This window comes from Schistocerca piceifrons, chromosome 6, assembly GCF_021461385.2.
Source record: "Schistocerca piceifrons isolate TAMUIC-IGC-003096 chromosome 6, iqSchPice1.1, whole genome shotgun sequence".
Lineage (NCBI taxonomy): Eukaryota > Metazoa > Arthropoda > Insecta > Orthoptera > Acrididae > Schistocerca > Schistocerca piceifrons.
This window is the reverse complement of record NC_060143.1, coordinates 229,938,804-229,954,189: the sequence shown is the minus strand read 5'-3', so window position 1 is coordinate 229,954,189 and position 15,386 is coordinate 229,938,804. Positions and strand designations below refer to the sequence as shown.

The following is a 15,386-nucleotide window of genomic DNA, read 5'->3' as shown; positions in this document are numbered from 1 at the left end:
TCTCTAACTAATGGCACAGCATAGCACAGAATGTTGTGAGGAATCCATTATTTGTTCTTGAATGGTTGGTGCAGAGGTGAAAGACACTACAATGTGCTTCATGCATGATGCAGTGATCTTCCTTCATGGTGATCAGATGTGATCGATTGGAACCTTGACAAACAAATATGCCTGCCCTCACGTTCCCAAGCCATCAAACGTCCGGCCATTGACACATTCAAATGCCTCACAAATCTGAATATTACATTAGTAGACCAACTGGCAAAATGTAAAAGCACATTGAGCCCCATTTCAAACAATCAGGTATTGATGACACTGTCTTACATGTGGTATGCAACATCTCTGTGTCCTTAATAGTAAACACTCAACATATATCACTGTTTGTACCCCTTATGTACCCTACCCGTCCTGGTAACAACACTAAAAGTGAACAATACTAATGCACTCTGGTTGTCATTCTGCTGGTCACTGAGAATTTCAGTTGTAATTATTTACGTATCCACTGGTGGTAACATTGACATCCAACTGTGTCTTGTGGGTGCTTCACTTTTTTGTCAAGCTGTGTAAATAAAATTACTTATAACAATGTAATGAAAAGGGTAGTTCCTACTCACCAGTTAGTGGAGATGCTGAGTCACAGAAAGGCACAACAAAAAAGACTGTCAGAAACTTTTTGTTGTGTCTTTCTGCGACTCAGCATCTCCACTATAGTGTGGATAGCAACTATCCTTTTCATTATATTGTTACATTCCATCCTGGATTTTCCATTTTTTAAAATTACTTACAGTTTTTAAAACAGGTATACAGCTTCACATGTCTCCACATTGTTTGCATGTTTGTTGCAGCCGGTACAAGTGCCTCAACAGAGGATAGCAGATGTAACCAGTGGTGCTGGAGGTGGCACTGAACTCCTAGACCTGGACAGTCAGCAACTGAGTTTGGGAAACATCGACTCAGGCGATTTGGCTAACTTTGGTCTTTTCTACAATTCACTATCGGAGAATCTGTCCAGCAACTTGAACCTCACAGATGGAGGAGGTGCAGCTGCAAATACAGAGGCAGCTGGAAGCACTAACATGACTGACAGCCTGACAAGACTCGCAAACACTACCATGCAGGACATTTGCAGTCTGAACAGCATGTATAAAGGAACTGGACACTGACAGTCTGCTAATGCACAAGGTGCAAGCAAGATCCCTGCAAATCATGGAAGTAGGAGGTAATGTCTGTCACAATTTTGAAATTTATTATTCCCATATATTTTTAAACATCTCATCTTTCCATCTGAATTAATATGGTGACAATTTCCATAACATTGGATTTTTTATATAAATGTTACAAATTTAGTTCTAAATTTTGTGTACTGTGACTGAGGTAAATCAGTTCCAAAGTCATCGTGTCCATGACTTTGCTAGATAACTATGGGAGTCATAGCTTCATTGCATGTGGGCATTGGGATGCCTGGATCCCTACATCTTAATTTTGCTTTATGGATCAAAATCAAACTGTCGTGTTTCATACCATGTGATTACCTGTCAAAGAAGTTCAAAATGCGACAGTGAAAGTTTAAGAACATAATCACCCAATTTCTTCATGTTGTGCTCATCTTCTTTAACAGCTATATGATGAAGGCAATACTAATAAAACACAATCTCTTCACAAACCTGCACTTGTGGAAGGACAAAGAAATACCAGTATCGTCATCGGTAGAGTAAGTCTTCCACTAGTCAACACTCTTCCATATCTGGGCAGCATCCTCCCATCAATTGCAGATATAGATTCAGAAATTGAATACAGAGTTAACTATGCTGGAGCATTCTTTGGCAGAATAAGATCTCAAGCACTTTACAATCACGAGGTCAGTGTTGCAACAAAGATCGTCAAATGAAATTCACTTGTAATTCCCACCCTATTTTAAGGATCGGAATCCTGGAGCTGTACAGACTGCATCTTACAAAGTGGGAACAATATCACCAGTTGGGTGCTGATAACCTCGATGTTCAGTGCCCCTAATCCAAAAAGAGAGAGAGAGAGAGAGACATACAACCAGTAAAGAATTTATAGTTTTAAGATGCCACTTATGATGGGCAGATCAGGTAGTTTGCCTATCTAATAATCAGATTCGCAAAGAAGTGTTTTACTCTCAGTTAAAAATGAGCAGACACTTTGTGGGAAATCGGAGGAAACAATTTGGGGATGTAATTAAGGCTATCATGAAGATGTGTCACATTATTGTTAACAGTTGGGAGACCTCAGTCCAGATTGTACATCCTTTAGATCACTAGTCTATTGTGGGTCATTTCTTTTTGAATAAAAGAACTGATGAACAGGGATCAGTAAAGGAAAGTACAAAAAGGGTTGTTCTAAAATCAGAGGTAAGGGATGAGATGATTGATGTAGGGAGAACAGAATTGAACAGCAACAAGAAAGATGCAATTGTGGAGGGGGGAAATCAAAATATGAAACTTGAGCAGAAAGGAAATTAAACAGTCGCTGGCAGAAAATTGGTACAGAAGTTGTAACTATGTGTGGGGGGAGTTAATGGGTGGAAAGGAGATACAGTAATAGTTAAAGCGAAACTGATAGTAAGTGTATGCTGGGCGCTAAGTACAGGGTGTACATAAAGTCCGGGAACACTTTCAATTATTTATTGCACAAGAACTAAACACTGTACAGATATCATGCGAGAGCTATTGAGAAAGTAGGGAACATTGCCATGTGACACCACTAGGCGTGTGCCAGTTGCATATATTTTGGTATGTGCATGCTCGGCAGCTCAGTCGGCATCCATCCATGACAACAGGAACATGTCTGCACGTCTGGTTTTTTCGATATTTGAATTTTAAATGTGCGCTGCAATCGAAAATACTGCCAGTTGTGAGGTGCAGTCTGTGATAGAGTTTTTGTTGGCAAAAAACCTAAAACCTATAGAAATTTATCGTGAACTGTGTGAAGTGTACAGAAACAACGTAATGAGTGAATGGCCGAACCAACGTTCATGATGAAGAGAAGATTGGACGCCTGTGCATTGTGACTGACGATCTTGTCGCTAAAGTTGATGAAACGATTCGTGAAAACTGTTGCTTCACAATAATGGAGCTTTCGCTTTCTTTTCCAGAAGTTTTACGGACTTTGTTGTTTGAAATTGTCACTCAAAAGCAAGGCTATCACAAATTTTGTGCAAGATGGGTGCCCAAAATGCCTACAGAGCACCATGGAGAACAGTGAATGGGGGCAATGTTGACATATCTGGAGGCCTACCACAAACATGGTGATTCATTACTGGATCGAATCATAACTGGTGACGAGACTAGGGTGAAACACATCAATTGTGAGACAAAATTACAGTCCACGGAGTGGGAGCACACGAGGTCCCCCCAAAAATCAAGAAAATGTTTGCAAACCTTGTCAGCAAGGAAGTTGGGATAGGCAAGGTGTGCTTCTTATTGATTTTGTTGAACGTGGAGCAACCATAAATTCTGCCCAGTACTGTCAAACTTTGCACAGCCTTAGAAGAGCAGTTCAAAACAAATGCCGAGGAAAGCTGACATCCAAAATTTTGTTTTTGCACGACAATGCCCGACCTCACATGGCAAACCCCATTAAAGAACTCCTTAATTCATTCAAATGGGAAATTTTCCCTCATCCGTCCTACAGCCCCGATCTTGCACCAAGCGACTTCCACTTGTTTCCCAAGATTAAGAGCTGGCTTGCAACACAGCACTTCAATGACGATGTCGAACTCCAGGCGGGCATGACTCACTGACGGAAGTCTGAGGCGGCAGAATTTTACGACAAAGGTCTTTCAAAGCTTGTCCACCACTATGATAAGTGCCTCAGTGTGTTTGGTGACTATGTGGAAAAGTAGTATGTCAGTCACTCTTTCAGATGTATATAATAAAATGTATTTCTTGTACTTAGTTTTTTTTTGTATGCCAAAACGTTCCCTACTTTCTGAATAGCCCCCATACATATGTCATTTTGAAGAGAAACCCTGGAAGTGTCCCCCTCCCCCATGTATACTGCCACAGCATAGTTTGGTAATTTGCCGATAGTCAGCGCTAGTCGCAAACGTGGCGAGTTTAGGTGCGGAGCGAGCTGCTTCGTGAAATGGCCTCTCCAATCACCAGATCTCACTCCATGTGACTTTTTTCTGTGGAGACACATTAAAGATCTGGTGTATGTACCGCCTCTAGCACATGATGTAGCAGAGATTCAGGAGAGAATATGGGAAGCGACTGCCACAGTCAGTGATGCCATGCTGGGACGGGTATGGCAAGAATTTGATTACCGTATTGACGTCTGTCGGGTCACTTGTGGTTCACATATCGAATATTTGTAAAAAAAACTTTCAGAGTTGCTCTTCAAAATGCAGTATGTATGACGTAGGTACAATGTTTAGTTATGTGCAATAAATAATTGAAAGTGTTCCCAGACTTTATGTACACCCTGTGTAAGTGGCAAAGCATATTTCAAACTGCATACTTTTGAGATGATGTTGCTGGGAGGTAACTTTCAAACAACCCACATACTGAAACAAGCACCAAGGTAAAGACTTGTTGTTTCATAGCGTGCTGTTTGTCAAGATATGAACTTAGCATTCCGTCAGATTTTTTCTGTAACTATCACTCTGTTGTTATTCTTAAGAACTTCAATATCACTCAGTCCTTTGTACCACATTCTCACACATTTACTATAATAATAATTTATTTCTTTGCAACAATTTGTCTATAAATTCCACCAGTTACATAGATAAGCAGAAATGCTCCCTTACATTATCACAACTTGCCTGAAATACACATTTCCCCTAATTTTCTGTTAGAATATATTTTATTCTCACATATTCACTTCCATTTCTTCTTACTACTACTGTGCTGTAGAAACCAGAGTTAAGATTGTTGGACCAGAGCTGCAGAGAAAAAACTATAGTTACAATATCAAGTAGTAGAATAAAAAGGCATGATGGCAATTCTCAGTATGTTAACTGGATATTGACAATAAAAGTACATAATTTATGCCTTACTGCTCTACAGCTGACAGTAAAGAAATTGAAATATGATAGTATTAACAGTACATGGAACAGAAAATGAGTGTCTACTTACAGATTTCTGAAACAAGAACACCTGAGGTAAAACTGATGATATTACTCACACACATGCACACAAGATATTGACTTCCACACTGCAGAAGTGTTTTTAAAACCTTCTCCATTGGCTGAAAGAGGTCTTTTAATGAATAAGTATTAAAAATGCTAAAAGCACTAAACTAGAGATTCAGTATACACTCAACTGTTTCATTTCGACTCTGTTCCAGTTCTTTTTGTGTAAGATCTTGTTTAACAGATAATGTTGTCTTATCACATTTATTACTGATCTTATTTTCTTAACACCTTTTTAGAAAATAAGAATAACAATTTGAATTATAAAGAGAATGATAAGTGAATTGCTTTACAGTCTGCTTGCAGTATCATACACATCCCACCTAGAAATCAGATATAGTTTGTGGGTTCTGTTGCAAGTAAAGCCCATTTTCTGGTGCTGTAGTGCCGTACATATGATAAATCACCTCTTTTTAAATTAGCATTTGTCGATAATCTGTTAATACGCTCATGAGCTGGGGAATTAGATATTGCATAGTCAATAGAAATAGATTATTTTGTCTTTTGTTTGTAGCTGATAGAACAACATTTTCAAATGTTAAAATGTAATTAAATTCACATTCACAAACATTCCAAGTGGAAGAAGAATGATACAAATAAAAAATGAGAACAAATAAAAAAGTTCATACTGTGATTAAAATGATATGACAAAGGAATAGAAATAAAAAATTACATTTAAATCAATTATTGATAAATGAATAAAAATAATGACCAAACTTACTTTGACAAAGATTTTAAAAAATGTTAAGCATTTAATCTTCTGCATGTGAGGCCCTTACCATGTCCATTATGCTACACAGCCAGTCCATTCATCAGAATTTATTTAAAACTAACGAGTGTCATGTCAGATTCTGAATATTTTTTTTTTTTTTTTTTTTTTTTATGCCTCCTTCCATCAGGGTGAATGGCTGCAGGGTGTGATACCTGGGATCTTAACCTACATCAGTCTATAGGCGGTTTCAAAAATGTGATCCCACTACTTGGGACCTCTACTTGTAAGACAACAAATGCATGGATGCACAGCATAAGTGTGAGGTTGGTGTATGGAATGAGATGTATTGGCGAAGGCAACAAGGTTGTACAGACACAGTGTGGAATAGATTTGCCACCTCCACTGAGAAAATTCAATTTTTATTTGGAGTTGTTGAACAAAAGTGGAGAAAGTAAGTTTGGAATCAATGAGAGCTGATGCCTAGTGTGCTACTGTAAGTGAAGCAAAAGACATCCTGCAGATTTTGATGGCGTATGGCAAAAGAAAGGTCACACTTCTCTCAAAGTGTTGTCTCTTCAGTTTGGGAAAGTTCTTGATTATTTGAATGCTTGTGCAAGTCCTGATAAGATTATGTAATGATGAGTGAAAATTTCTGGCAGATACAGTGGAGAAATGAAAGTTATTGGTGTAGGCAAAGAGTTCAATCATTCAGAGGTGAAACACTGTGCCGGGTATATGGGTGATTTTGACAGTAAGATTTTTCAGTGTGTGGTGCAATATAATCCAAACAAAGAACTGAACATTGTGAAACTTGAATGTTTTGATCGTGCCCAAACACATTTAGGTAGGAGGTTGGTGAAAGACTAATAATTTAGAAGAAATGAGGGAAGCTGTGTGGCCCCTCCTCTTTCACAGGGTTGCTACAGACGAGGAGCCGTATCATTCTCTCTGTCCAAAGCATCCTGTATGTTGAAATGCTTGCCTAAAACAGTATTTGTGTGCCTCAAATCCCTAAAACCTGGTTTCATGGATGTAATATTGTGTTTCAATGAAGGGTCAGTCAGCAGGATAGAAGTTTTCAGTGATACAGACATAGAGCCTGGAGTGAACATGAAGAGTGCACTTGTCAGTTTAGCAGTTGAGGGTGTGGGAGGCCAAGAAAAGTGCTGTACAGATGACAAAAGAGGCCAGATTTTTAAAAAGAGGCTCCAAACATAAGCTGTAGGATATAGAAACCTGTTGGCAGTGTTGTACGTGGCAAATTTTAACTTTGAAGAAATGAAATGAAATCGTATAGTATTTTGGCTGGGAGACACCTTATGGAGTTGTTTGGCTGCGTGGTGCATGTCTTTCTGTTTGACGCCACTTCAACAACTTTGCACGTCAGTGAAAGTGAGATGAATGAAATGATAACAACACACAAACCCAGTACCTGAGCAAAGAAAATCTCTGACTTGGCTGAGAATCAAACACAGGACCCCATGATCTAGAGGTAGCAATGCTGATCACTAGACTGGGAGCTGTGGGCTCTAAGTTGAACATATCATACCAAAAAACTTTAATTGCATTTTCCTGGAAGTATAAAATTTTTAGTTTTAGGTACAATTTTCCCCGAAACTAATACGTGTGTGTCAGTGAAACTAGGCACAGAAATTTAATGCATCATTTTCATTAAAGTGTCCTAGAATTATGACAGTCAAATAAAAGGTGTGATACATATTTTGGTAATACTTTTTTAAATGCCAATTTTTTAAGTCTCATACGTTCGATAAATTTCTACTGATAACAATGATACTGTTGTACAAGTAAAATGCTTTGAAGAAAATATGACAACTTGTGTAAGTTTCAAATTTAGTGTGATTTGAGCAAATAGTTTTTGAGAAATGGGTACCAGCTTTATTATGATCACCCATAGGTAATTTGCTCAGTGCTGGGTTCCCTTCAGCAAAAATTGTGAGTGAGTATATGTATTGTAATCTCAATGCAAGAATTTCTAATTTATTAAATACACTACTAGCCATTAAAACTGGAACACAGTGAAGAAAGCATACAACAAACATCAAAGTGTCATAAAATGTACAAAAAGCTCGAATGATAGCATGATTAACATTTCAGTGCAACCGCATAAAGTGAGCAGGAGTAACGCCACCTACAGTCTGTGTTTAATGAAAGATTTTGTAACAAGATTCCCATTTGTAAATTGTATTTGAATGTTTTTTGTTTGTGTGATTGTGCTTTGCCTTGTGTAAGAAAGAGAAACATCTACCAGCATGTGTCGGAATTCGGTAGTCATACTGATTCAGCACCTTGAGTAATGTTATGGGGTACCGTAGAGTACTCTACAATTATCACCTCTGATTCACTCTTATGGTAATTGGGACAGCAGGCATTACGTTTCAGACATGTAAAGGCTGATGGCTGTGCCCTGTCTTCAAGGTCTCTGTGACATTAGCTTTCAACAGAATAATGCAAGACCACAAGTAAATGTCCCATCTGAGCTCATTTTGACTCAGTGCTCATCTCGATCAGTGCTGTTGTTGATGCTACACACACACACACACACACACACACACACACACACACACACACACTACTTAAAATTTTGTTATTTATTTCCATTTTAATGGCCAGCAATTAACTTTGAATATAGCCAGATACAATTTTGAACTAAAAATTTATTTTGCACCGACCTGAGTTTCTGTACAACATTATTTTCCCGGTAGATAATTCAGGCAAGGAAACTGAGGTGGTGACACATTTTCAGACACCACTCATTCACAAGCTACATTACAGCTTCTAAAGTTTTCAGTACCAGTACATATTTTGTATATTGATATGTTCAAGCCAGTAAAGATATATGAAAAATCTCTACCTTGGAAGATCTGTTAAGCATAGCTGATAATAACAGTGAAAACAGATATAAATTGCAAGCTGTTAGGGTTATCCATTCAACGGGGAAGGGGGGGGGGTTTATTTCTGGATTTCGAATGGCTCCCCATTGGGCAAAAAATTTTTTAACTTCAGAATTTCTTCCGTGTCCTTAATCCATAATTCTTCTTTTTGGTTCACATGAATATCTATTAGATTGCTACTCAGCTTAAAGATGACATGTTGAGTTGCAGGCTGGCACAACAGGAAGTCTCTTACAGATTTAGCATTTTTAGAAGAAAAATAACACACACACACGTGCGCGCGCACACACACACACACACACACACACACACACACACACACACACACACACACACATCTCCAACCCGGAGTGTGTGTTATTACAGATAGTTCTTAATTTTTATTACGATATGTCCACATTGACTATGGAATCAGCTCAGATCTTTCTCTGACTCCTTTCCGTAGTTCTGCTGGTGCAGTATGAAAACTTGTATACAATATTGAGCTCCATTGCTGAAAGTTAAGATAGCTTACTTTATTATTGACTTTCCATCATTTTTCTGGTGATCCAAAAACATTAAAGTGCTGAAGGCTCGGGAGCTTAGTACTTTCGACGTGTCTGTACCACAGGATTCATACATCCCTTGTTGTATGCCAGGTGATAGTGCTGTATTTTTCCACGGGTAATGCTAGAGCTCTAGACCTGCAGAATAGACAGAAATGAAAGGACCTGATATCAGTTTGGAGTGGTTTGGTATAATGCTTCAATGAATACATTCATATGCTTACTTCCTGTTTGCACAATAACATTTATAAAACTTTTTATTTTTTGTAAGTAAGTAATTAATACTATTCTTTGTTGTGTTTATGATATACATGTTATTTGTTTTTCTACTGTATTGTTACAGATCTGAGTGGAGTGTGGCCTCCAGCAGAACAGTGAATGTGTAAGTAGTAACTCCTGTGAGGATAAAGAGTGTAGCACTAACAAATGTGGTGGGACGCAACAACGACATCCAGTCAGTTTGCTGTGCAATAAAAGAAACTGGACTTCAGTACACCTAGGAAAAGTAATGACAGATTATACAAATAGAGAACGGTACAGTTCAGACGTAGCATTTTCTAGTGAATTCAGGTGCATCATTTGTCCAGTTACGAATCATCTGCATCACACCATGAGAAATTCGAGAAGTGATCTCGGATTGATGTCATACATTATGTGCAATGAAAGTTGGCTGTGGAGTGCACTTGGGTCTCCAGTGCTAAGTGCTCTTGAAACTTGTAAAACAATGTACAAAGCTGGCAGGAAATGACTGTATTAAGCAAATTTGTGTAAATGTTATTGATGAATGTTGTTTTTATGAGGCTTTTATCCATTGTACATTTTATTCATGTGGACTTTTATTTGTATATTTTATACAAAAACTTTTATAGCAGGAAAAACAAAATACTACTGTTGCTCACTTTTATTCTGTAAGCCAATGGCTTACAGTAAACAGTGTACACTGATTTTATTTCAGTTGTTGTATTTGAGTATAATATACACATTCAATTTTCATATTTTCTCTGATCTCTCAGCCTGGTATTTAATTGATTTTTGTATCTGCAGTAGTGACTTTGTATTGATTTCATGTATTTTCTTATGCACTTTGAAGTACAAGCCAGTTATATAAACACAGCTAAAATAAATGTGACTGCAGATCCATTACTTGCATGAGATATTTGCCATTCTTTTCTTCAGTCACGTATGTTATTTCATTGCTACAATGTGGATGACCTGCAAACCTAAAACAGAAAATTTCGCTTCTCCCATTACAGATTTCCTTTTCCTTATACTGAAAAATGAAACTGATACAAAATTGTACATTTAGAGTAATAACTCATCTAACTATAGAAGTGTTGAATAATGGATATGCCCACAAATAAGAACGTTCAGTGGTAAAGTCGTAACTGAGGAAAAGTACACTGATGAACGAGAATATTGTGACCACTGCGCACTGTGAGGTAGAAAGTCATCAGGCGGCATTGCGAGTGTGACGCGTCAGGGAAAGTACATAAGTGGAGAATCATTCTAGCATTACTACTGGCTGCACATGAGAAAATCCACTGACATAAGAGACTTTCACAAACAGCATGTTGTTATGGCCCAGCATCTACGTAGTAATGAGGCTCTCAGAAATGCCGAAGCCGGTTGGCTGTTTGCGTTTTCTGTTTTGAGCTTCTATGGAAAGTGGTTGAAGGAAAATGAAAACACATGCAGGAGACAAGTGTATTGGATGTTGTGCCTCAACACAGAATGTGGTGATCCTGACTTGCCCTCTCAGTAAAGCAGGATAGGAGGTGATCAGCTGCAGATTTGATGACAGAGTGCAATGCTGGTGCAGGCAAAATTCTTTCAGAGCACACCATTCAATGCACAACTTTTGAACATGGTCTCTGCAACAGAGAACCCCTACATGTTCCCATGTGGACTCAATGACATCATCAGTTACAGTTGCAATGGGCACAAGATCGTTGAGACTGGACTATAGATCAGTATAAATGTCACGCCTGGTGGGTTCTTGTTTCACATGTCACATGTTCATATATACTGTTGTCCTGGCGAGGGTCTGCTCGAAATGCACACTGCGCCATGGACGCAAGCAAGCCTGTGAGTGCAACATTATGCTAGTATATCCAGTATGATCAAAGGCACCAGTGCAGCTGTGTACTGTTAAAATTATTGTGGACTACCTGTATGCCTTCATGCTTGATTTCTTCCCTGATGGCAGTTGTATCTTTCAGCAGGATAATTGCCCATGTCATGAGGCTATAACCATGTTACAGTAGTTGAGGACCTTGATCTTGGCCATCAAATTCACCTTATCTGATGAAACATGTCTTGGTCAGTATCGGACACCAGCTCCGCACCCATAAACTGTGAGCCTATAACTGCGGTAATTGCATGACGTGTCCTTAGACATTTTGTGCCATGCAGGTCCGTACACTTAGCAAGGACTTGTTGAACCCATGCCATGCAGAATCGCTGTTGTATTGCAGTCCACAGATGGAATAGTAAGCAGGTTATCATAATGTTTTGTCTCATCAGTATGTGTATTGTCACATATTATGCCACAGACACCCATTTTTTTCCCTTCATTCGTATTTCAAGACTGGCAGTGGAAATGAATTTCGTAAAATCTACTTATGTGTAGGAATTAACAGGAATTATTTTTCTCCTGAATTCTCATTAGACATTGTGACATGTGAAAATAAGATGTCAGAGAAGACAAAATACATGGGAGTATATGGTTGGGATGTGGATATAGTGGAGTTGAAGCAGATGCAGGAGGAGAGCTTGACCCTACACAGTGATTCATCATTTATGTCATATACAGGTTGTTACAAAAAGGTACGGCCAAACTTTCAGGAAACATTCCTCACACACAAAGAAAGAAAATATGTTATGTGGACATGTGTTCGGAAATGCTTACTTTCCATGTTAGAGCTCATTTTATTACTTCTCGAAATCACATTAATCATGGAATGGAAACACACAGCAACAGAACGTACCAGCGTGACTTCAAACACTTTGTTACAGGAAATGTTCAAGATGTCCTCCGTTAGCGACGAAACAAGCATCCACCCTCCGTCACATGGAATTCCTGATGCGCTGATGCAGCCCTGGAGAATGGCGTATTGTATCACAGCCGTCCACAATACGAGCACGAAGAGTCTCTACATTTGGTACTGGGGTTGCGTAGACAAGAGCTTTCAAATGCCCCCATAAATGAAAGTCAAGAGGGTTGAGGTCAGGAGAGCGTGGAGGCCATGGAATTGGTCCGCCTCTACCAATCCATCGGTCACCGAATCTGTTGTTGAGAAGCTTACGAACACTTCGACTGAAATGTGCAGGAGCTCCATCATGCATGAACCCTCATGTTGTGTCGTACTTGTAAAGGCACTTGTTCTAGCAGCACAGGTAGAGTATCCCGTATGAAATCATGATAACACGCTCCATTGAGCGCAGGTGGAAGAACATGGGGCTCAATCAGGACATCACCAACAATGCCTGCCCAAACATTCACAGAAAATCCGTGTCGATGACGTGATTGCACAGTTGCGTGCGGATTCTCGTCAGCCCACATGTTGATTGTGAAAATTTACAGTTTGATCACGTTGGAATGAAGCCTCATACATAGAGAGAACATTTGCACTGAAATGAGGATTGACACATTGTTGGATGAACCATTCGCAGAAGTGTACCCGTAGAGGCCAATCAGCTGCTGATAGTGCCTGCACACGCTGTACATGGTACGGAAACAACTGGTTCTCCCGTAGCACTCTCCATACAGTGACGTGGTCAACGTTACCTTGTACAGCAGCAACTTCTCTGACGCTGACATTTGGGTTATCGCACGAAGAATTGCCTCGTCCATTGCAGGTATCCTCGTCGTTCTAGGTCTTCCCCAGTCGCGAGTCATAGGCTGGAATGTTCCGTGCTCCCTAAGACGCCGATCAATTGCTTCGAACGTCTTCCTGTCGGGACACCTCCGTTCTGGAAATCTGTCTCGATACAAACGTACCGCGCCACGGCTATTGCCCCGTGCTAACCCATACATCAAACGGACGTCTGCCAAATCCGCATTTGTAAACATTGCACTGACTGCAAAACCACGTTCGTGATGAACACTAACCTGTTGATGCTACGTACTGATGTGCTTGATGCTAGTACTGTAGAGCAATGAGTTGCATGTCAACACAAGCACCAAAGTCAACATTACCTTCCTTCAATTGGGCCAACTGGCAGTGAATTGAGGAAGTACAGTGCATACTGACGAAACTAAAATGAGCTCTAACATGGAAATTAAGCATTTCCGGACACATGTACACATAACATCTTTTTTTTTATTTGTGTGTGAGGAATGTTTCCTGAAAGTTTGGCCGTACCTTTTTGTAACACCCTATAGACTTGCAAGAATGATGGGCTGTGGCACCTCAGCACAGTCTTACTTGACAGTTACTAAAAGGTGTTTATGTAAAATTGTAATTTTTTTTTCATCTGACTGCTTTATAGTGTACATTCAGACATAGAGACAAGCAAGCTTTGGTAGGTGAGTGAATTAAGTTCCTAACATTCGCAGCCTGTTTAAAAATTAACAAGACTGTATAGAAACAATAATTTTTTTAAAAGTACAATTGAATCTTAATGCCTTCAAAACAGTTGCTGAAGGAGTAATGCGCTCTTCTATAAGAGTTACAAGCTGGCATTACTTTCAGTTACTGCTTTGCCAAAACAAGTGTTCTGACCTGAAAAGGATTAACACATGGGTGTTATGAGGATTGCCCTAGGGAAGTGTGATAGCTACTCTTGTTCTCTATACATATGAATGATCTGACAGATAGGGTGAGCAGCAGTTTGCGACTGTTTGCTAATGATTCTGCTGTTTACAGGAAGTGTCATTGTTGACTGGCTGAAGGAAGATACAGGATGAATTGGACAGAATTTCTATTTGGTGCAATGAATGGCAACTTGCTCTAAATGCTGAAAGTTAATGCCGATGAGTAGGAAAAACAATCCTGTAATGTTCAAATACAGTATTACTTGTTTGCTGCTCAAGACAGTAAAGCTAATTAAATATCTAGGAGTAATGTTGAAAAGTGGCAAAATGGAATAGTCATATAAAGGTTGGTTGTACAGAAGGCGAATGGTTGAGTTTTGTTTATTGGGAGAATTCTGAAAAAGAGAGCTCATATATAAAGGAGACAGTTTACAGAGTACTTGTGCAACCCTTTCTTGAGTGTCTTCCCACCAGGTCGGAATTAAGGGACACATTAAAGCAATTCACAGGCATGCTGCAAGATTTGTTACAATTAGCTATTCCTTCTGTAGTGACATGACTTCTCTCCACTGAAAATATTGCTCTGGGTTTAAAATCACTTCTGTGAAGGCTGTGCCTACACATCTCTTACCACCAAACAGGTCTTGGTTCTGTATTAGTTTATTACTATTGTCTCTCTCTTATCGCCCACACCATGAGTCATATAAGGAGCCCCAGGTATGCCCTCTTTGCTCGAAGCAGATTTTACCATGTCCTTTTACCAGAGAGTTGGTCTTATGTCTCAGTTTCAAATCACACCACCAAACAGCTTGCTATTGTCCATGTGGCAACATCATACCATTTCAGCTGCTGCGAGATTATTTTGTCTTACAACTTGGACCTGTTTTCAGATTTCCTCATGTAAGATTGCTATTGCTTTGAATATTTCTGACCACACTATGAACAAACCTTGTACTAGTATTCACAGATGATACATTTTAGTGCTCTTTCTTGTTCCATATTATGTCTTTATTTGATAGAAACTTCTGCTTGTGTGAATTCTCTGAGTGACTACTTCGTCTATGGAACCAGTATAAGAGACAACACTGCCACAATATTTGAAATGATGGGTCATCTGTAGCCGTTTCCTATCCATTTCAAAATGTCCCATTGATTGCCCATTTCTGTTCTTGACCATCACCAAACTTTTCTTCTGCTGAAGATGAGATCATATACTTTAGTAACTTTTGCCCAGGTTTTTATTTAATCTTGAAGATGTTCTTTAGTGTTTTTCCACAGATGTAGGCATCAGCACAGTTTTCAT

The 15,386-nt window shown here is 39.2% G+C and overlaps 2 protein-coding genes across 9 annotated transcripts in view; one reads left to right on the top strand and one right to left on the bottom strand.

Moving 5' to 3' along the window:
* Nucleotides 1–10,441, top strand: part of LOC124802661 (embryonic polarity protein dorsal-like) — a 99,363-nt gene extending 88,922 nt beyond the window's left edge. For 2 of the 5 annotated variants that reach the window (XM_047263569.1, XM_047263570.1), the window contains 2 exons: nt 846–1,219; nt 9,671–10,440. In XM_047263569.1, coding sequence (XP_047119525.1) covers nt 846–1,163 — 318 coding nt within the window. In that variant the 3' untranslated portion in view covers nt 1,164–1,219; nt 9,671–10,440. Of the gene's footprint in view, nt 1–845; nt 1,220–9,670 lie in introns of all 5 variants that reach the window. The other 3 variants (XM_047263572.1, XM_047263571.1, XM_047263568.1) reach the window with 2 other exon arrangements.
* Nucleotides 1–15,386, bottom strand: part of LOC124802664 (PSME3-interacting protein) — a 100,001-nt gene that overhangs the window by 3,560 nt on the left and 81,055 nt on the right. Inside the window, exons 8-9 of one of the 4 annotated variants that reach the window (XR_007017135.1) lie at nt 9,297–9,465; nt 4,684–4,909 (exon numbers count right to left, since the gene is read on the bottom strand). The exons of 1 other annotated variant lie outside the window; for it this stretch is intronic. The gene's annotated coding sequence lies outside the window, so the exon portion shown is untranslated. Of the gene's footprint in view, nt 1–4,683; nt 4,910–9,296; nt 9,466–15,386 lie in introns of those variants that run through there. 2 more of the 4 variants (XR_007017137.1, XR_007017138.1) reach the window with 2 other exon arrangements.